Below are 22,378 nucleotides of genomic sequence, written 5' to 3'. Positions count from 1 at the left end.
CTCAAAATGCAGCTTTCACTTTGGCTAATATACAACTGTACATGGGGCAAACTTCTAGCCTCTACCAGGCTACAGAGGTGGCTGTAAAGAGTAGAAATTGGCCAAATAGACAGATAAAACGCCACAGGAGTTAACCGACCGAGAAGAACAGTTTGCCACTTTAGGAGCCTGGTAGACGCTAGCAAACTTCTACCTGTTACCAGACTACGTTGTTGAATATAAATGAATGAGGGGCGAATTGGGGCTTTCTCAGACGGTCACCACCTCTGGCCAATTATGTCTTACTTGACCTATTTTGGTAAATTACAATTTATGGCCTACTATCAGTCCCGAGAGGTCGGATCTACTTGAGACATATCAGACAATCGAACGCCTGAGTTCTCAACGTCATAACATGCGTTAACTTCGACTTCCTACCGTATTTTTGTCAACGAATGAAGACAAAAATAAATTTTCTTTCGTTTCAACCAAAAATATCAGTTTTTCACCAAGGCTGGATGACTAAACGATGCCTATCTATTTTGCACCCCATGCTATTTCGTCACATGTTCTCATCGCGCCACTAAATATTTACATGTAAAATTGTGCAACGATTGCCCCCTAGCGACTAATAAAAGCGCTGCATAGTAATTGGTGGATTGTTACAATGGCGAGTGCAGAGAGCTCAATCTACCAATGCAGGTGTATGTGTTTTTCATAAAATCTTAAAGAAAATTCACAAGTGATAGATAAAATCCTGTCGGTCATATATCTAGCTCTGTAAAAGCAAGTACAAAGTACTACATTTCTTTTCATCCCTTACATACAAACAACTAAAGCAGTACAGAGGTGCAGTCATTTCTCTTTAATGCAACAATGTCTTTCTGGAAAGACAGACACATGGCTTCTCAAGAAAAATGACAATTCAATGATATGTATGAAGTGAATATGAAATTCACAACTTTTTGAATTTAAGTACAATATGTCATATAATGAAGATATTATTTTTCTATATTGGTTATACACACCAACAAAGTAAGCTGTCTTAACTACTGTATCATACAACTAATATCGTTAATAGGTTTCTATTACACTCAACTTTCTATTACACATTACCAATAGAAGTGTTACTGTTAATTTCTCTACACAAATGTAATAAAATGCACTCAGCTTTAATGACAAAGTAACAATAATCCTTAAGGGCAACATACAAAAGCGTGTTATTGTTCATTGTGCAATCGTATGTTATTGTTGATGTCTTGTATGTTTACCAACACATCATTTTAGATATAAAACATGAATACTTTGCCTTTTTAATAGTAGGTTACAATTTGCTGTATACATGTAGCTGGCTTCTGGCTCTAAACATGTATAAGACAACACAATACAAAATGCTTGATACAAAACGTTAGAAACACCGCAGCGAAAGTCCCTGATTTAAATTTGATCACACAGCCATCTCCATGGTTATCTTTGGGTGTGGCTTGTAGCCAACAATTTCGAAATCCTCCATCTTAAAGTCGTCGATGTTCTCCACTTGGCGTTTGATGTTGAGGGTGGGGAAGGGGCGTGGCTCCCTCTTCAACTACAGGGGAGGCAACAGTAAGTTAACAACCTTTCCAGTTCAACTACAGGTGCTAGAAAAGGTATCTATAGTTAAGAACAAAATCCTTCATAACCAAATTTATAAGGGGTATGACTAATCTTGTCAACTGTAATTGGCAATAGATTCTAAGCAAAAATGGATGAATACAAAAACAAGACCAATTTATGTCTAATCTGGCATTACTGTATAGAAGACCTCTAAATAAAAGATCATCAGAGTTTACAAAAGGGAACTAACTATCTTCACCACTACATTTGTATCATATGAATTCATAAGTTTTTTGGGGATAAGTGAAAATTGTATATTACTGAAAAGTCATTAATAAGTGCAAATAACAAATAAATAAAGGTAGCTTCAGGTAAAATCTTACCTGCTCTTTAAGGGCATCAACATGATTGACATAGACGTGTGCATCTCCCAGTGTGTGGACAAAGTCTCCAGGCTGGAGGGGAACAATAGTGAAACTGGTTATCACCCTGACTGTAGAACTTGAGTTGAGGGTAACATTTACTTGGCTCAAAGTGAGTTGTAAGAAGTAAAGCCCCTGTCACACATAGCCGACCATGGCCTCCTGACCTTCTCCAGAACATGGTTGGAAGTTAGTCGTGCAAAGTTATCTGCGGTTGGAAGTTAGTCAGCGAGGTTGCCTACTAGTCTTCAAAAGTCAACTGCATGTGTTCACCTTTCGAATAGATGTACTGTAAGTTCTTCTATTTTTCACGGGGACTTAATTTCGTGGTAGGAGGGGAAAGGTTTTTTTTCAGTTCTGCAGTACAGTAGTAATATATTGGAGAGTTCAAATGCATGGTCACGGTGTCATGATTTTGCAGTGGAGAGATCGAAAATAAAACCGCTGCAGACAGTTCGAGATTTACAGTACTACCCTTTTACTGTTAGACTTATCAATCAATATGATCATTTCCCCACATTTATCATTAATAATGAGTATTAGTGACCAACATTACATAATCTGATTGGCAGTGGCAGTAAGGTGTAATACATTGAGTCCTGTGATGTGGGCTATCATGTAGGTCAGGAGAGAGTAGCTGGCGATGTTGAAGGGTACGCCGAGCCCTGTGTCTCCTGACCGCTGGTACAGCTGACACGACAGTTCTCCGTTACACACGTAGAACTGGACAAAGGCGTGGCAGGGGGGCAGCGCCATCTTAGGCAGATCTGGTGAGAAGATTCAGACCGTATAAGTGGAAAAACATGTAAGAGGTACAGTGTACCATAAAAAACTACTACTGATGCACAGCTTTGATGAAATGCTGGCCACTATAAAAGCAGCTATGGTTTCCTTCAGTTATTTGATAGCCAGTCCTACACCATGATGCCTACTGTAGAAACTCAAAAGAGTGACTCTCACCTACATGTACCTGGTGGACAAACACCATGTAAAAGTATTATATAGAAACAAAATCATGCAATGAAACAATGTTAGCCAGGTATCCATCCTATTCTATCTCTATTTTTCTATGTATAGGATCAAAGCTTAAATTGCAAACTTTGGATTCCACCAATACAGACCAGCTTTCACTCGACTATTCTACCTCTGTTGAGCCTTAGATCTCTTCCCTGCAGAATAGTTTGGTATCTGTTTACAGAAAATAAACTTGCATTTTAATTTTGAATATTAGCCAAAAATATCATTGAGAGCTCTGACTCGCTTTGAATCACACATCCTTGTAATGGCAGGTAATAGGGTTCAAATGGGCATTCAGACGTTTGATACTTCTGACTCTGAGAAATATTTGATACCTGAAATAATGAAGGACGTAATGACCAAACATTTAAATGGAGATGGGTAGTATTGGGTACCAAACTATTCTGTGTGGAAGAGATCCTTGGAGCAAACCATAGCTGGAATAGGACAGCTTCCAGGCCAAGCCTTTGTGTGATCTGGCCGGGCCTTACCTGGTGGGTTCCATGCAGACATGATGATGCGCCTGTTGTCGGGGTCAGTCTTGATGGTGTGGATGACCTGGGCCAGCTGGTCCACACCCTGACCACTGTAGTCTGGAATGGACGGTAGTGGACACAAGCTTATGAGATTAGTTCGCTTCAGTAGCTACCTAGGGGCCAACAAGAAATTCTTTCCACAACAAGGAGACAAGACTCAAATTTGAAAGTGGAGGGAAAAACCTTCTAAATTTCCCTTTCTTGATGAATATTCAGGCATAAGCCTCAACCCTCTGCATGTAAAAGAACCCAACACACTTATCGAGAAGAGTAGGGGTGACCCAGTGTGCTTGGCCAAAAGATGTGAGTGATTGAAAAAGTAAAACGGTTTGAACCGATTCAGCAAAGTAAACTGTTTTACCTGTGAACATGAATGCTCCGTAACGGTTTCGTTCCATTTTACTCTAAACCTCCTAGCAAGGGAGTCTACAACGGTTCAGAATAAAATGGTTTCGTGGAATTTCGTGGAACCGGTTTACATGGATGTTTATGAAGTTTTTAGCTGTCAATCGGATTTTCGGCTGCGTTTTTTTAATCGTTACATCTTGCTATAGCCCCCAAGTCGGGTTCTAACAAATATCTATTTGGGGGGATCAGGAGGTCCAGAGGAAACTTGATGGCATTCATCGGAACCAGGATGTGTACGAAGAAATCGCCAAGGGCCTGAAGAAACACGGCTTCAACAGGACACCAGTTCAGTGTCGTTGCCGTACTGTTGGTTAGCGCACGGAAAGGAGAAAGTTTTAGCTGTCAATAGGATATTTCGGCCGCATTTTGTAATGGTAAAATCTTGATACGGCCAACAACTTGAGGTGCGGGATCACAACACACTTTGCATGATATGCAAATTCAATGTAAACTGTTTTCAGCGCGGGTGCAAGTTTGCATCGCGGACGCAAAATGTAAGCAGTTCCAATTCGGAATATATCCGAAACGGTTCGAACCATTTTATATTTTGAATCATGAACGGGGCCATAGCGAAGCCGTATTGCACTACTACTACTAGCTACTTGAAAAAGCATCATACTTCACCTCAATTGAGGATATGCTTTACTTTACATTTTTACTTAACAATCACCATGTAGAAAGTGAGTTCAAGTGACGTACTTTAACGGACAAGTAGGAATAGAAAAGAATGAAGAATTTTGATTGTGAAATTCCTGAAGTTGTAAAGAGTACAGAATCTACATTCTACCTGCAAGGAAAATCTAAAATCTAAAACAACGTGTAGTCCTTACCAGAGTACCTATCCTTGTATTCTGCACCAAAGTGCCTCCACTGGAAGCCATACACAGGACCGAGGTCCCCCTCCTCGTAGTGGCTCAGTCCACGCTTGTCCAGGAAGTCTCGCGAACCATTGGCGTCCCAGATGTGCACGTTTTTGTCGGAAAGTTCCTTGCCATTGGTAGAGCCCCTGACAAACCATAAGAGCTCCTCGGCTACTCCCCTCCAGAACGTACGCTTCGTAGTCAGCAAGGGGAACTGCCCTGTGGAGATGAAAGAAATAACATGTGAACATATTTCCCCTGTACCATTCCCAAGTGGAATTATCCTGGTTGGAGGCCTGCCCTCCTTAGCCTGGGACCTCAACCCCCCTACTTTGCCACTGATGGGGCTATATTGGGGTATAAATGACGATGATGATGATGAACTGGAAAAGGAAGTGAACTGTATGTAGTTTCTTAGATTATTATTTTTTTTTCGTCCTGGGTATGGATGAAGGGGGTGGTAGGCTGTGGAATGTGATTACAAATTATGGCAGAAAGTGCAACAATTTGTTGAGTTGCATCTTTTTCCAACAAATAAGCTCATTCCATGCTTACGTGCAAGGTCAGGCCCCTGACTTGTAAACACTAAAACAGTTCTGTCTCCAGCATTGTCTCGATTTTCGTAACACTGTCCAGACGTGTTTTTTTGGGGGGTGGGGTCAGCAGTTATAAGGAGAAGAGTAGTGGGGCTCATATCTGTACATTTGATACCATCCTGGTTCATGGGGGAAAGGTTTATCTCCTGTATGCAATGACTGCAAACAGTAACTTATTTCATATTGACATAATGTAAAGTCAACTTGATAATTTCCCTGGTGTTTTGCATAAAAAGTATCGTACCTGTTGCTGACTTCTGGACTATATCAAGGTGACCAGAAAATAATAACAACAGCTTCAACCATTTTAAAAGAACTAGAAATACTAGTAGTAGAGTTGGGCAAAATCAACTTTGTAAACAAACTACTATTTGCCCCCCTCCCCACTCACCTCTCAGACTATAGCGACACTGGGCACCAAAAACAGACAAAGTCCCGGTCCCAGTACGATCGTCCTTCCTCTGCCCACAGTCTAGGATGTGTCGAACCAAGTCTAGGTACTGGTACTCGTCATGTTTACGAGCTGGACGGCTGGGTACCTCGGCCGGTAAATTGGCGGGAGCGGGCGTCTCCTGGCCCGAAGTCTTTTCTTCCTCGACCCGACGGCGTTTCAGCTCTTCCGGGTCAGCGGTCCCGGTCTCGGGTCCCACCGAGGCGTTCTTGGTGTCTGCTGAGTCGCAGGTAAGCATTTTTAAAGTAATAGTTTGCAGAGGATAAACTATAAAAGTTAAGATACAACACGTAACAGCGCAGTCTATTGTGCAACTGACATCAGAGGCGTACAAAATACGCGGGAACAGAAAATTGTTTTTGGCGCGAAGGTTTCTCATTGGTTCCTTGGTTGACCAGCTGACCAGCCGAGATCATTGGCTGACCTCACTCACTTATTAACATATTTGCCGCGAAATGTTTACATGTATAAATAGCCGCATGTCAACAAGAAACTGCATGAAGTTACACATTGAATATAATGAAATTAGAATGGTGACAGAAGCGAAGACATCGCTGTAGAAGTCAGCTGATAACTTGATACCTTGGAACGGGAAGGAAGTTAGTAACAATACCTTGTCTGTCTTTGTTTAATGTTGGAAGGTAGTGCCTAAAATAACTGACATTCTGTTCCCGTCCGCTACACTTGGTCTTTGCGAGGATACCAGAAAGCACATTTCTTCCGCAGTTCCAGGTCTGTCCGCTATAAAGACGACTGGATCTCCCTCCCACAAAGAGCCAGAATACATCCATTGTTGCATGACCTTGCATGTGTGGGTGGTTATCATCAGTGATCAAGGAAAAGTGATGTCCTTGATCTGATAATATATAGTTCTGTGGGTCAACAGGAACAGACATGTCAGTGTCAGTGCATGACAGAAACATAGATCACTCAGCTGCTCTCGTCTTGCATCATGTGTAATGATCATGGCTCCCCCGGAAGCAATGTGCGTTTGTGGGGAGGGCGGAGCTAACGTTAGCTGTTGCCTTTCTAAAGCGCCGTCTCGCGATTTTAGTAAGTTTTGCAGAAACCTTCGTTTGACTGTCCACAAAGTTACCCTTCCTGTACCAACATGCAAACTTGAATTTTTGCAGGAGAACCACAACACGTTGTCCTGAAATGGTCACAAACGATACAACCTTTACCTCTTAGGCATTTCCACTGATTCTGGGCGGGCGAAGCCTCCATAGCCTCAGGTTATGGGTGCGCATGTACAAATGTCAAGGTAACCTGAACAGAAACTAAACTGAAAATGGCTGGCGAACACAGATTTTACAGCCGTAATAACTTAGTCTTATTGAACTGACTGCCTCCTTTATACGATAGTTTTAGAGCATTCTTGCATGGAGTACATGTGTGAGTACAAGGCTTTGTTGCGCACATAGAAGTTGCTAGAGCACGTTGGTCTCACCCAAAGTCAGTGAAAGGTCGGCACACCTTGGCGTTCCAGTTGATCAAGTCGTTTGTTGGTTGGCTTTGGGACAAAAGAGCTGTCAGTCATGTTGTAACAACATGGACATGGATACCATTTACTAGTATGTCTTCCAAACACTAGCCGTACTTGTTGAGTCTAACCTACAATAGTAAGTGTGTCTCCCTCCATATTATTCGACTGATATACTGAGGCACAACGTTTAGTTTTTATGTTTGAAATACATGATAATCTACAATAAAGACTTTTTCTAGTTCATTACCCCCATAATGTACCGAAAAGCAAACTTTAAATTTTTTCTCAGTTCAGTGGTCAATAAGAAAGACATCTGCAGTGGCATGTCACTCGAAACCGACTCTGTCAGTCACAGGTCAGAAGCTATAATCCCTCAAGCTTTGTTGTCTGTTCTACTCTTTCCTACCCCGAAGTAAAGTCGTAGGTAACGTTGTTGTTAATTCAATAAATAGAGGTATCATGCAGTTTTTGATTCTTACAGATGGGTTTAAAATCACAACAACGGTTGACAGGGGATTGTAAGGTCTGGAAAAATTCACCTGTCTGAGTAATCTGTGTAATGGAAGCATATAGCTTGGAGCATGTGTCCTGGAATGCAACACAACAGAAAAGAATTCTTTCCACCAGCCTTTTTTTGTCTCGGGGCATAGATATATGATAAAGGCACCAACCGGCTTTCAAGACAAAAATTCTTTTGGCAGTGTGTTGAGCTGGACCCACAACACCTTACATAAATTGACCTATCCGATAATTCTTTGAGTTATGTGAGATGTCCGATGTTACCGAAACGACGAAAAGTTTTCTTTTTCTATGTCATTATATTTTCGTTTCCGGGAGAGATTAGCCTACTTATTAAATGCAGAAATGTTCGCGGTCGTTTTATGTTCGTGGTTTTCGCGGCGACCGTTTCAGCGCGAACTTAAAACCACCGTAAACATTTTTGTCCAATACTGTAGTAGTATGTGACTATAGCGCTGCCGCGAACTTAAAACCACCGCGAACACCCCATTTTCGCCTTAGCGCGAAATAAAAACCACGCGAACTTAAATGCATTTTCAGTACGAGTCAAGGTGTTGACTGTGGCTTGTCAACACTGAGTTATTAAGGTTCTCTGCGCTTGCGCGGGCAGCAGTCGGGGAACGGTGGCGTGTGGGTACAACGTTCATTGGAAACAGCAGCGTTGTGTTTACTCTCCAATTACTGGGACCCTTTCTTCTTTCACACAGCTTAAACCGCGACGGACCGTGTTTGAGGGCCACTCCTTCAATCTGCGCACACATAAATAGACGTGGGAGGGGTCACTACTTCGCGAAGACAGACCGCCATTCCCCGGAAACCACGTTAGGAGGGCAAAGGACATAGTGGGGGTGACCGGGTGTTATCACCGGTTACTGAGACTTTCCAGATCGGGTGACGGGTCACCGCTGAGACGTGACGACGTCTTCAAATCACTGTCGTGGCTGGTGGGAAACATGGGCTGGCGGGGAAAGCGGTTCTACAGCCTCTTCCTGTCGTGTTTTTTCTCTGTCATCGCAGGTGAGTTCAGACGAAGGTTTGGTAACTTTACTCACCATACTTTGTCGACGATTCAGGGTGTAACCCTAGTGTGGGGGGAAACTACGTGATTCAGTAGACCAAGAACATCCTTGGGTATACAGAGAACCCGTCACAGCGTAGCACATACGCACAGAATAGACAGGTGAACTTTGCTCCTGTACCTCACTGGGTGTGCCAACATTTTTCCGACAGCCCCGATCCCGCCAGTTGTCATTAGTTCACATTATAAAGCAGTGTTACACGGTCATTACGGCCATTTGTACAAGTCTTCATTTACTGTCGTAAGGCAGGTCAACAATGACTTCTGCCAAAAGAACAGGACAGAAAATAATGCCAGACTGATAAGGTTTTTGTCTGCATTGTTTCCGTTAGCTCAACTAGTACTGAAGCCCTACGAAACGAAGTCAAGGACAACCACTGGACTGATTCATGAGTTACTGATTAGGCCTAGTTAACCATGGAGTCAAAAGTCACGCAGACCTTATGTCAGTTCTGCCACAGCTGTATCATAACACGTAACACTGTACGACACAGCCTGCCAGTTTTATTTGTCGTCTGGGAAAGGGTCAACTCAGATTTATTGAAAGCTGCCAAAACCCAGGGCGGCAGCGGGTTGTACCAAGGCGGTACTTATCGTGTTTTGCATTCATCGAAATGGTCTGGTAGTCAACCATGACTCTGCCTGAATAGACTGATTTATATGTAGCTGCCGGGCCCGCATTCAAAGGGGGTCATCATGATTCTATACACACAAAAAACTACCAAATTGCTGCCTCTAACAGTGTTGCAGTGTTCTAGCCAAACGTATCTGTCACATACTCTGTATTGCTCGATATTTTCTGCAATTGGATGATCCTGTTAAGAATGTTGTTATATAAAAACGTGTTATCTACAGTGTATACAGTGTACAACTGTTCCATAATGTTAGAACTAGAAATCTAGAAAGGACACTGAGTGGGTTTTCACAAAAAATGATATTCATGAATGTCGTTGTTTCCGCATATCCATTTCTTCTTTTCTCAGAAAGAGCATGCACAAAATGACACACTGACCGCGTGAGGTAATTAGAAAGGAAAAGAACCGTATACCCTGTCAAAACAAAAAGGAACTTGAACAGGTGGTATGTGCAAACACAGGCGTTGCCCTGTTTCTCTAACTTCGTATCAAGAACATAAGCCGCGTCTCCTAGCGGGTAGAAGTGAACTGCACTGAAGTTTGACACCGTGAACCCTTATCCGAATGACCGGTTGTTGTTATTCCCTAAAGAATAAGTTTGGGGCTTATCAAAGTACAGCACACTTCCCTGGTATTCATTTTGCGTGACATGCGGGATTATAAGGCTATTCCTTGTTACCATGGTGAAGAATAGCTATTTCAGAGCTCTAGGTATATACCCCCCAGTGTGTAGTGTATTCCGCCATATGACCATTAAGGCGTAGTATATATTCATGCTGTTAGCTGTTAATGTGTTACGTCGTGACGGCAAATTTATGGTTATGATTATGTTATCGGCTTAAGCAAGCTCTTTAATGGTAGGAGGTCGTCAAGTGACTGTGGAGACTATGACTGCGGGCAGTGTTAGAAATGCGTGAAGTAGCGACAGCAAACATGAAAACCTGAGAGACCCTGAGAGGATATGTTTGTGCCCAGAAATATCCAGAGTTAGAACTGTGTAGGTAGGGCATGAGGCTAGGACCACACACAGTCTCACGCATACAGCGCTGGCAGCTTGACAAGGTACAGAGGAAATTCTTCAACAAACTTTGGCTTTTCATCAGAAGACTTGTTTGATCATCAGACCAGATATCCTTACCTTTGACTTGTGCTATCCCAAAACATAAAACTTTCTTCGAAAGTGTCTGTATGAAGGGGCACTACTCAATTCTTGGATTATAACTGGTTAATTTATTTGTCCATCTGTGGAAACTTTTTGGTTGATTTTGTACTCATAAAGATCTTTTGTATGGTTTTAAGCCACCACATAGGTAACATTTTCCCGTGCAATGATTTATGAAAGGCCTGGTGGAGGCTAAAAAACTGTATAGTATGTTTCTCTATACGGTCTGTGTGACACCCCCGATGACAAATAGTTCATCTCAATTGAAAGAAGGCTCGCTGCTCCACACGACATATCATTACAGTATACAGACGCCAGCAACTGTCATTAATCTTCAAAACTTTGTCACTCGCCTGGGGCTGAAGTATCCGGGTAATGCTATGGTCACATTTCCCAACCGGGCCCGGCCGGGCTGTTTGAGGTTAAAATAAAAGTGTTTGTCAAGAAGTATACACACTATGAATTATGCTCATGATTAATTATTTTGCGTTTTGTGTGTTTTGTTGTCTTTTATATCATTCTTTTCGCTCTTCGAAAATGCCAGGCCGGGCCCGGATTTGGAATTGTGACCGAAGCATAAACAAGAACTTCACCTGAACTATGCTCCGAAAGCAAACATAGAGATAGACCACTTCGGATTCGTGTTGTAAGTGGGACCATGAAAAGTTGGGGGAAACAAGTTGACAAAGAGATCTATACAAAATAAACTAGAATTAACGCAAGAAAACAGGAAATGGCAATTTACAAAACAGACTTTTAAGTGCAATGCCCTTGGCATTTCAGAACCTTTTAAGGCTTTAACATAAACAAGCATGACAACGCAACTCTATGATCGTATAATTACTATCACTACAGTTTCATTGGGGGTAACGCCAACACACATTAAGGTCTATCATTGTCTGGAATGTTACTAAGATTTGTAATCTCATGTGAACACACCACTGTAATCTCACGGCCTTCACATAAAGCCTAAGCTTCACAAGCAAAGTTCACGCGTCGCAGGTCAGAGTTTTGTTTGACGAATTTTTCCCTTATCTTTGTCGCTGTGGTTGCTTAAACATTTATTTGGCGGCCGGTCGATGTTACAGCCCCAGTACCTATCTGATTCAAGATACATCCGTTATAAGTACGTGGTTCAGTAAGTTCTGTTCGTCTGAATATGTCGTGGTAAAATCTAAATTTCTACTGCTGTTGATTACAAGTACTATCATGGCTAGGCGAAACTTAATGTCAGTCAGCTATATGTATATACATAAAATCAACACGATTAATTGCACGTGAATAGTCTTACTTATCATTATTTACAAATTGAAAAATTGCACGGTGATGTCTGTATATTGTATTATTACAAAATCAGGCCAAAATTCTAGTGGACTTTTGGTGTGTGATAATTTATTGTAAAGGAAAAACCCACACGGTAACGTGAAACTGACTCTACAGTCATAGGTTCTTTTTTTTCAAAACTATACAAAACTAGGCCTGTTATGACAACGCTTTACTTCATACGTTGGGGGCAAGTTTCTTCTTTGCAACGCAGGACGAATATTTTGTCCACAACCGTCAAAATAAACCTTCTTGTCACAAAGCCAAAGTACAAGAATGCAGAAGAGCACTGGTTTTCTTAGTCACGTATTTAAACTAAACATTGCAAGGGTAGTCTGCCATCATTTAACATTCCACGACTTCTTTCTTTAGTCTAACACGTTGATGTGCATAATGGCACGGTGAGGCAGTAGAACGTGAATCCGTTTGGCATTTTAGGGCCATTGTCAGATTTGGCATGGTAATCTCTCCTAGTCAGGTAAAATTATTATGTTTGAGCACAATCGGTACAAGCTGGGTTACAAAGGGCAAAGGACAGGTTTATGGGGAAAGAGAAAGACGAGACACACAAGACTGCAAAGAGTGCTTGGTCAACACTAGGGAGCGTTTACACACCTTTAAGTTTTAACCAGTCGTCTACCTTTTAAAATACCTACACGTTTTCCATGTATCAGTAGATTTATATGTAACATAGCCAGCTTCGATCTGGTAGAGGCGCCGATTCCGAAGATTCGGATCGGCGTCTCTGTCGACATCGACTTCGATCAGAACGTTACAAAAGTGCTAGCTATGGTGGTCTGCCATTTATAAATTTTGATTTTCAAGTCGATCCATTGATCTAAAGTTCATTGATCAATAGAAGTTGAAAAGTTCTGACTGTCAGAGAACTTTTGACTATCAGAATCTCTACCAGTATACGTAGAATCTGACAGGTAGTTGTTGAGTATGAATGTTTGGACGCTGTGTACAAAGCACAGAGCACCTTGCTCTCAGTCACGTATCAACCTGCAGGTACTGTATCAAATGACGCGGTAGGGCAGTAGAACGTGAACCCGTTTGACATTTTCTCAGATTTGGCATGTTAACTTCCCCTAGTCAGGTGAAATTATGATGGTTGAGCACATTTGGAACCAGCTGAGTTTAACCTTTTAAAAATCCCTGACTTCAAAGAAAATATTTGAGGGGATCCGGAGAAAGAATGGCAAGAACGCAAGACTGCCGAGGGTGCTTGGTGAACACTCAAACTAGGGAGAGTTTAAATACCTCCAAGTTTTAACCGGTCGTCCACATTTTAGAATACCTACATGTTTTGCACGTATGCGTATCCAATTGCAATCTGAACACGGACCTCAGATAAAGTTACCCAACCATCAAAAAATGGTACGCTTGGTTAACAGACGTGCTATTCGTACTGTGATTGGCATAAGAATGACCCAGATATCAGATGCATGGAGATAATGTCAGATGCCATCTGAACAAAAGCAACCATTTTCTGCGTCTGACTGCCTAATTGCTAGGGAGGTATTTGACACAAAAGAGCAGCTTGGAAAACGTCTGCATGGAGATTAACCTTGACGATCTACATGCACACATGAACGTCACACAACGTTATTATCTGCTCAATGATAAAGATCTGCATGAGTGTAGACAATGGCAGTTCCATGTCTAGCTACATAGGAGTTACATTTAGTAATACCGTGAAGACTCGAATGCCACTGAAAGGCCTCCACGTCGTGCGACGCGTGAGGCGGTTAGAGAAGTGTAGCACGTTCTGTCTGTAGCCAATTTCATCGTATTACAAGGTGAAATTTAAAAACATTTTATCTGCGCCCCCAGGTGTTGCGGGCCAGACCTGCAACTTTGACTCCGATAACTGTGGCTGGGCGGCCTCCGTGGTCCCGAGCAGCGGGTCGTTCTACTGGTCCAGACTGAACTTCAGGAGCCCGACACCCGGCACCGGTCCCTCGGCGGACCACACCACCGGCATAGAATATGGTTAGTACACCCTGTATATGTATATGTATATGTATATGTATATGTATATGTATATGTATATGTATATGTATATGTATATGTATGTGTATATCTACATCTGTATTTGTGTATATCTATATCTGTATCTATATCTGTGTCTGCGTATATCTTTATCTATATCTGTATCTGTATCGGTATTTATATGTAGAGCCGGTGTAACCCTCCTTCAGCGTAACACACCAGAGTCACAGTACAGGCACGCAGTGCGCTGCGCAACCGTACCTGTCTCACCTTACCTTTGCACAGCTAGCTGCAAGCATTGTCTAAAGCTATCTAGTGATGATGAGGCAGTGCACTTGGTGCTAATTTTGAAGACATCAATCCTACATTGATAACTCTGCCTGGTACTTGGAGGACCATTTCCTTTTCTTCGATACTTAGTAGTTGGTACGTCCACTAGTTTATTAGTCAATTGTATCTTTGGAATATCACCAGTATTTTTAGAATATCAAAGACTGTTGGTCAAGGAATACTTCAGTAAAACGCAATATGCCGACCCATTATAGTGACCTATTGTTCTAACTAACCCGAAAACAAACTGAGTGTGTACTATGGGCAGGCGTAGTTAGGAAAATAAGTTAACCTAATCTGATATGTGGCATCGTGTGGCGCAATCGGTAGGTTGTTTTGCCCACAACCGAGAGGTCCCGGGTTCGAAACCACCGATATGCCCTGATGTTAACGTTGTGCCCTTGGGGAAGGCACTTTACACGACTTTCCTCACTTCACTTAGGTGTAAATGAGTACCTACCTTCGGTTAGGGCGTCCCTCGGATAGGACGTTAAATGGAGGTCCTGTGTTTGAGGAGAGCCACACCTCGGGTACGTTAAAGAACCCACCACACTTATCGAAAAGAGTAGGGGTCCTTCCCGGTGTGAGTGGATCATATAGAATCTGTCTGTATATGCAGGTTGTACTCTTCAGTACAGACCTGGTGTGTTACGCCTTGAGGCGGTTTACCGGGTATGCAATACAAACAAACAAACAAACAAACAAACAGAGGTATGCATCACCAGAAGGCATCCTTTCCACGTATACCCCGCCTCAATATCTTTACAGCCAGAATTGCGAAGAACGCTATCGTCTAATCTTTCTATCGCACGGCAGCCAAGCAAATCACCATCACAAGAAGGCGCTGGTGATAACGTTATCTACAAGAGTTCTCCCGGGGAGAAAAGGGTCATGTTTAGGACATTTCCTGTTTCTGTACGTTACGCTAGCATGTATGCACGCAATAAGGCACAGGGTTCGCAGAATAGAAACAAAACAAACAAGCCCTTCTTTTCCAAAGTCTGAAACAAAATTGGCTACTGAGGCTCCAAAAAAGTCGCCAGGGGGCCGAGATCTGACCATGTCGAGATCTCCTCAATCCCTACCCAGGTATTAGATGTCAAGACAGTCCATACGTGCATCATCGCGCGAACAGACCCCGCCCTCACAAACACACAGAAAGTCATTGCAATACCTCCGTTTGACGGAGGTAACGACACTGATAATTTCCAATTTCTGCCCGTCTATTCCAGATGGGTATTACATTCACACTGATGCCAGCTACGGAGATCAAGGGGAACAGGCATGGCTCACAAGCCCCACAGTAGACGCATCAGTAGACCAAAACTTCACGTTTTGGTACAACATGTACAGCAACAGGTTGAACGGCATGGGGAAGCTGCAGCTCTTCGTAGTCCCGACAGGAGGCGTCCTTGGCGATGACGGACTCCTGTGGGCCAAGGATGGGAACCAAGGCAACCAGTGGATATATGCTTCCGTGGTGATCACGCAGCAAGCGGCGTATAACGTAAGTCTGTCTTCTTGATTTCACTGACTGCGCATTAACATTGACACTGGGCAACGGAATATGAATTCAATGACATGACAAATACATGTGTTTTTCAGCTTGTATTTGTAGGTACGAAAGGCTCAAGTATAGCAGGAGACTTTGCCCTCGACGACATCGTTATTGCTGATGCAGGTGAGAAAACGTTTCAAACATCTCCTTTGGATGTACCTACTCGCAATCATGGGGAGCGTTCACCTTTCTAAACTTAAAGTTTTAACCTGTCGTCAACTTTTAAAGTTCCCATACGTTTTCTAGGTATCGATTATTGAAAGATGGCGTTTACATGTGCCTACTCTCAACAATACTGCCAACCCACATTCCTTTGTACATACATACTAGGTTATAAAAATTCATTCCTTTGCGGGCAAAGCAACATCTACTGCGTCGATACATGTCTCTCTGACTATACCCAATTTCTTGTCAATACATTTTTTGAAGATGAATTATATGTGCCCTTTTCTACTTTGCTCATGTAGCATTGTGCAGGCCAAGTCTGGAATTGCATGTAAACTACAGCACGTCTAAGTGGATCCCACTGCGCATGTCCCGCTGGTGACAGTTATAACTAGAACCAAAAGTAGATTCATCATTCTCCCCATGCCTGCCTCACACAGACGCTCCTGACTCTGTCCTGCAATACGACTGTGACTTTGAGACGCCGGACCTGTGTGGTTACGTCCAGGACGAGACTGACCAGCTGCAGTGGACACACCAGGAGGGGGCCACGCCCAGCACCGGGACCGGGCCGTCCGCTGACCACAGTCTGGGGACGGACACAGGTAGGTTTGATCGGATACACTAAGGAAAATGTGGTGAAATCTAAAGTAAATATAAGATGCTGGTAGGTTAGAAAGAGAGAGACAGAGAGAGACAGAGAGAGAGAGAGAGAGAGAGATGCATCAGAAGTGAATACAAAATGCTGATAGGACAGAAAGAGAGAGACAGGGAGACAGAGAGAGACAGAGACAGAGACAGATGCATCTAAAGTGAATATAAGATGCTGGTACTCAGTGGTAGGTTAGAAAGAGAGAGAGACAAGGAGAGAGAGTCAGAGAGAAAGGCAGATGCATCTAAAGTGAATATGAAATGCTGGTAGGTATATATTAGATACACCAAGGAAAATATATGGTAAAATCTAAAATGAATGGGTCAGTCAACGATGGGTCCTTGGGTCTATGAAACTAATCTATCCTTATACACCGTATTACCCGTGAAAAGTTTCGCCTTCTCCGTTACTCTTTAGGACACTACATGTACATGGAAACTAGCGCTCATGGTACTCCACTCAACGAGGGTGACTCCGCCCGTCTGCTCAGTCCTATTTACCCTCCAACAACCTCCACCTGTCTGACGTTCTTCTACCACATGTACGGGGCGAACGTGGGGAGCCTGCGGGTGTACGTGAAACAGACAGGCACTCTTACCCTGACGTGGTCCAAGAGCGGATCCTTGGGGGACACCTGGTACATGGCGGTGGCGCCATTTGTGACAGACGACAAATTTCAGGTACGTCATGCAGCAACAGGGCAAGGATTAGAGTGACAGATCTGTGTATGTAGGCTTGATATCTCCGCTCTATCTTCATGTTCAGATATTACATTAACGATATCACAGATACATGTCTTTGAAAAAATTAAGGAGAAAGATTTTTTCAGAAGGACTGATCAATATCTAATCTACAGGTTGTTTTCGAAGCGGCACGAGGAAACGGCGCGTTTGGGGACATCGCTATTGATGACGTGGCCATAGTAAATGGGTCGTGTCCAGTTCCAAGTAAGTACATGAGGCATGTGTGTGTGTGTGTGTGTGTGTGTGTGTGTGTGTGAGGGGGCGGGTTACTTAGTAGGCCGTATACGACTTCCTACCAAGCTGTATATTACCTTGGCTAGCTATAAGTGCTAAAAGAGAAGAACTGAATAATTTGTGTAGAATATTTAGGTTTTTTTTTAAATAATGAAAAATAAATAATTTGTTTGTGAATTCCTTCAATCCTTTAAGGCGTGACACCAGCACAAACAACGACACCTGCACAAACAACCGCAGCTACAACGCCACCAACTATTACAACAACGCCGTTAGCAGCGGTGACAACGCCGTTAGCAGAGGTAACAACGCCATTCGCAGCGGGGTCAACAAGTAAGCCATGTGTACATGTACCCAGGGGAATGAAAGCTTTCAAAGTGTATTCCAGAGTCTTGCTTTTAGTCTTCCCAACCTGTTGTCCTCCTACCCCTGAAAGTGTCGTCTCTGTTTTCCTCTAGATGGATGCAGCAGACTACAGAGATGTTCGCATTTTTATTTGCTGTTTATGTTTTTGTTTACATTTACAATCTCTGGGACTCACTAACATTTTCAACCACTTGTTTATGTGTCATACTATTTTGGCAAAATGATGAATGTATACCTTTGATCTTTTTGTCAATACTTGAAATTCACGCATTGTTTGGTTTATGTGACTGAGAAAGTAAAACAGAAGTTGTTCTGAGGAATTGAACTTGAAGTTGTTTATCACCCAAATCGCCAACCAAAATTTAAAGGATTAGGTCTTTTCTGTAGCAGTTCTTATATCAGAATAGGTACTTGTTCCGCTTGTCACCATTGTTATTCTGAAATATCTGTATCCTGTGTTCTTTGTACTGTTTCATGTTTCATGTTGCAATTAGCCCTCGGGCAAAAACTTGCAAACAATACTCTGTTATACATTAGAGGCCAAACGGTAAGGAAATGGCCTATGTAGAATTTTACACGGTCGTACCTTTCTGACATTTGGAGTAGTAGGAATCGAGAAAATGCTAATCAAATTTAAGTCTCCTCTTTCATCGCCAATCTCTTGTTACAGATTTTTGTGCTCTCTCTGCTGGTTGTGGTTACATAGTTAATCGCTAGGTGCGCTACTAACATTACTAACTTACCGAACTATCCCATCGTAGCTCATTCCACGTCGTACTTCACTTTGCTCACTACGCAAACCTCAGTCACATCTCCTCTAGCTGTAACGCTTGCACCTACGTCTGGTCCCACGTCGGCCATGACGCCTTCTATGGGAGGTTCAGGTATGGGCTTTATTACCTTCGCCAAGAAGGTTATGCTTTTGGTAGCGCTTGTTTGTATATAGCAGTTTGTATATAACTCGAGAAGGCTTGGATGGATTGTCTTGATATTTGCTATACTGGTAGGTCTTGATAAGACCTCGAAACGATTAGATTTGGGCCCCCTAGCGGATAGTTGGAAGTTGTTTGTACATGAGGTTGTTTTCCTGCCGTTTGAAGGATGAAAGCTTTGATTTTTCTCTTGCAAAAGTCATTCTAAGTGGAGAAGTGAAAAGAATGGTTTCGATCAATCTAAGTAGAGTTACAAGAGAGTCAGAGATGTAGTTATCAATCGCCGTGTCCGGCCATGAAAATACCATGAAAATACCGAAGCTTGTTCAAGTTTTGTGACATTTTTTTATTGTCCCTTTGAATCACTTGCAGGCGCCACAGCGAACTTACTGGCGTCGACAACAGGAGCAAACGGGACTTCTGGTGAGCAACCTAACATTCACTACCTGACATTTACAACGATGACAGAAAATGTTCCCCTCACTTACTAAGAGAGGGTTTAACATTAAGTTTTGTAGACCATGTCTTTTTAGTATGCGTTTCATTAAAAGAAGTGCACTGCCATCTTTCCCCATCATCTCCTGCCTTCTTCTCTTCAGATGGTTGTCAGATGAAGAATAACATAAAAATACGGGCTATAGAATGTCTTTTAGACTGAAGTCGGTCTCCTTTGTTAAGACTTAAAGATGTTTTACTTCTTTCAGTAGTCCTGGGGCGATCTGACAACGGCCTTGACTACCTTGACGGTATAGGCCTGGTCGCGGGGGTGTGCCTGTCCGTACTCTTCTGGGTAATCGTGTACGCCGTTGTCGTCCACTTCATCCGCAAGAAGCGGCAAAAACAGCGACAACAGAGGAGGAAAAAGGGACACTTTGACGTCCAATATGACCCCACATTTGATGACGTCAGCACAAGATGGAAAGACTGTGATGATGATGATGATGATGATGGTGGTAGATCCGGGACGAAAACTGTCCCAGACTTTCAGGGCATGAATGGAGGTCCGAATGTGCATGTGACTGCATCTCCTCGTAACGGACCCGTGGAAACTAAGGTGGACGTGGACATTGAAACTGACAAGGTGTATCATGACGAACCCGACGCACAGACGTCAGAGGCAGATGTAACTGACGTTACACTTAGTGATGATCCGCCAATGTACGTCAACCGTGATATCGGCGTCACACCGGCAAACGACGAGCTACAGATGAGTCCTAGCCAAGAAGCCGATGAGACAGACGATAGTTCAGATGACGAAACAGAAATCACAGAAGACAGCGGACCGAATGTGGTACATCTCGCGTCCGAAGAAAGCCTCGCTAGACAAAGATCGGACGAATACATCGTATTCCTAGAACCATCAAATGTGGACGACGAGCCCGAGTCAGTTATCAGTGTACCAGATTATAATGAACCTACACCACGGACATCAGTTGTCTAACAGACACAATAGTTTACAATGTTTATGCGTTGCAATTGACAGTGTGGACAGGAAAAAGGCTAGCCTGTTTAAATCGCGCTTTTGCAAACATACACCGGGAAGGGGCCATTACAGCCTCGGACAGCGGAGTTTGCGTTACACAAACTAGGAAAGAGACGGTCGACAACTGTACTTTCGGCGCTGCCATCTTTAAATCACTTTTCAATCAACGCATTGGCTTACAGCGCACACCATACTGAATTATGTGGAACATTGAAAATGACGTCAATAATGCAATTGGTTTTGTCATGGTTATTTTCTGTTGCGACATGTATTGGCATATATATCATTATTGAACGGACCACTTAAATGTATCATGATAGCCATGTAGATACATCATACATGCTTATGCTTCGATCATTACTTTATTACCTTCGTCGACGAATGGTTTCGTCGACAAGGTTATTCGATGGTGCTTGTCTGTGTGTCTGTTAGTGAACAGAATAAGTCGAGAACGCCTGGATGGTTTGTTGTCGTAGTTGGTGTGTCGGTGTGTATGTGGGAAATCTCAAGATGATTAGATTTTGGGCGAAGTGTTTTGCATAATTAACGAGAAAAGTGTACAAATGTGTTACATTGTATGCTGAAGTATGTGTACGTGTCGGCTGCGTTTTTCCAAGGCGTCATGCATAGGGCAAGGAGGTCCTGAGGGGTCATGTTGAGGGCAGGAAACGTCAGTTACACAAATTGGCTGTGAGCCAGCTGTAGGCATAATGGTAAGGTAGTCTCCAAGCAGACCTATGGGTTGGCTATAGCAGGGGCAGGTTTTGCTTCAGACTGTGAAAGGGAATTACTCAAGAAGGGCTTGGTGGATGGTCATAAATTTCTGTAAGTACATAGCTTGAGTGCTGATGTACATGATTAGATACTTATTATGCAAATCAGTATCTAATTTGCATAATTAATGAGGAAAGTTTATACATCCATCAATTTCCATGATAGGACTCTTAAACATGTGACATATGTAACTGAGGAAGAGAGAAATATTAATAGATATCAGCTTTGCAACCTCATTGACATAATTAATGAGAAAAACTATAACTCGAGATGGTCTTGATGGATGGTCATGATTTTTGGTATGTAGATAGCTTACGTGATGCTTTGTATGATTGGATGATAATTATGCAAATCAAATTCTAACTCGCATAATTAATGAGGCAGTTTTAAAAATCTGCTGTGTTCCATGATATGACTATTCAAATATGTGACATTTGTAACTAAGGAAGAGAGGAATGTTGATAGATAGGAAATATGCAAATGTGGGCCTAATTAGCATAATTAATGAGAAACTACTATAATTCCATACTAGTAAATGACGGCAATTTCATACTTGTGGCATTAGGAAGTTGTGTGAATGTGAACACCATTGAATCAAATTATGCTAATAAGGAGGGAGCTTATTTGCATAATTGATGATAAATGTTAGCATAACCTTCTTTGTTAAGCTCATAGTCATAACAAGGAGGTTTGGACAACTTATGTTATTTGGGTGAAGAGGGTCAACTGGTATGATTGATGATTGATGAAAAACACTCCTAATACGTCAGTCATAAAGGTCAAAATCATTTGACGAAGGTATGAGGTCGTAGAACTCTTGTTACAGTTATGATTACCGAAAATATACACTAGATTCTTTCAGAAAGCCTTGTTCTTCTATTGTTTGTTCAATGAAGTAAACAGAATAGCTCATATTTTCTCAAAGAGCTTCCTGTGTGAAAAGTGCAATAATAAAAGGCACCCGTACAAACCCAGCTTCGTTGTTTATTGTACTACTACAGTAGACTCCACCAGGCCATCCTAAGGGGGTATGGATCGTAGAATTCGGCCAAAAAAAAATAATTGGCCAGTCCACGGGAAG

General features: G+C 42.5%; 2 protein-coding genes across 7 annotated transcripts; one reads left to right on the top strand and one right to left on the bottom strand.

The window, feature by feature from the left end:
• Window positions 1-829: 829 nt before the first annotated feature.
• On the bottom strand, window positions 830-6,867 carry LOC136428212 (thymidylate synthase-like). 3 transcript variants are annotated; one of them, XM_066417552.1, is made up of 7 exons: window positions 6,476-6,867; window positions 5,803-6,081; window positions 4,786-5,034; window positions 3,503-3,604; window positions 2,586-2,761; window positions 1,956-2,027; window positions 830-1,564 (listed from the first exon to the last, which is right to left on the bottom strand). In XM_066417552.1, exons 1-7 carry the CDS (start codon window positions 6,783-6,785, stop codon window positions 1,427-1,429), a joined length of 1,326 nt encoding a protein of 441 aa, XP_066273649.1. In that variant the 5' UTR covers window positions 6,786-6,867; the 3' UTR covers window positions 830-1,426. The 3 variants fall into 3 exon arrangements, with proteins under 3 accessions (XP_066273649.1, XP_066273650.1, XP_066273651.1); XM_066417553.1 differs by having other exon boundaries at window positions 5,803-6,078; XM_066417554.1 differs by lacking the exon at window positions 6,476-6,867 and having other exon boundaries at window positions 5,803-6,204.
• Window positions 6,347-22,267, top strand: LOC136428207 (MAM and LDL-receptor class A domain-containing protein 1-like). Of its 4 annotated transcripts, XM_066417546.1 has the most exons (12): window positions 6,347-6,461; window positions 8,575-8,884; window positions 13,902-14,060; window positions 15,623-15,897; window positions 15,996-16,071; window positions 16,554-16,718; window positions 17,183-17,445; window positions 17,622-17,712; window positions 17,938-18,075; window positions 18,870-18,992; window positions 19,413-19,463; window positions 19,745-22,267. In XM_066417546.1, exons 2-12 carry the CDS (start codon window positions 8,821-8,823, stop codon window positions 20,479-20,481), a joined length of 2,142 nt encoding a protein of 713 aa, XP_066273643.1. In that variant the 5' UTR covers window positions 6,347-6,461; window positions 8,575-8,820; the 3' UTR covers window positions 20,482-22,267. The 4 variants fall into 4 exon arrangements, with proteins under 4 accessions (XP_066273643.1, XP_066273644.1, XP_066273646.1 ...); XM_066417547.1 differs by lacking the exon at window positions 6,347-6,461 and having other exon boundaries at window positions 8,452-8,884; window positions 19,748-22,267; XM_066417549.1 differs by lacking the exons at window positions 6,347-6,461; window positions 18,870-18,992 and having other exon boundaries at window positions 8,456-8,884; window positions 19,748-22,267.
• The last annotated feature ends 111 nt before the right edge of the window (window positions 22,268-22,378 follow it).

The sequence above is a fragment of the Branchiostoma lanceolatum genome, chromosome 2, assembly GCF_035083965.1.
Source record: "Branchiostoma lanceolatum isolate klBraLanc5 chromosome 2, klBraLanc5.hap2, whole genome shotgun sequence".
Taxonomy (NCBI): Eukaryota; Metazoa; Chordata; class Leptocardii; order Amphioxiformes; family Branchiostomatidae; genus Branchiostoma; species Branchiostoma lanceolatum.
This window is presented reverse-complemented; position numbering and strand designations above follow the sequence as displayed.

What these genes read in the sequence shown, in the direction of transcription:
- LOC136428207 (XM_066417546.1), top strand. Translation starts at nt 8,821, where the DNA reads ATGGGCTGGCGGGGAAAGCGGTTCTACAGCCTCTTCCTGTCGTGTTTT. An exon ending in CATCGTTATTGCTGATGCAG is followed by an intron (nt 16,072 to 16,553) that starts GTGAGAAAACGT and finishes TGCCTCACACAG; the next exon opens with ACGCTCCTGACTCTGTCCTG. An exon ending in TGGGTCGTGTCCAGTTCCAA is followed by an intron (nt 17,713 to 17,937) that starts GTAAGTACATGA and finishes CAATCCTTTAAG; the next exon opens with GCGTGACACCAGCACAAACA.
- LOC136428212 (XM_066417552.1), bottom strand. Translation starts at nt 6,785, where the DNA reads ATGTTTCTGTCATGCACTGACACTGACATGTCTGTTCCTGTTGACCCA. An exon ending in ATACAAGGATAGGTACTCTG is followed by an intron (nt 3,605 to 4,785) that starts GTAAGGACTACA and finishes CGTCCATTCCAG; the next exon opens with ACTACAGTGGTCAGGGTGTG. An exon ending in GTCTGCATGGAACCCACCAG is followed by an intron (nt 2,762 to 3,502) that starts GTAAGGCCCGGC and finishes TCTTCTCACCAG; the next exon opens with ATCTGCCTAAGATGGCGCTG.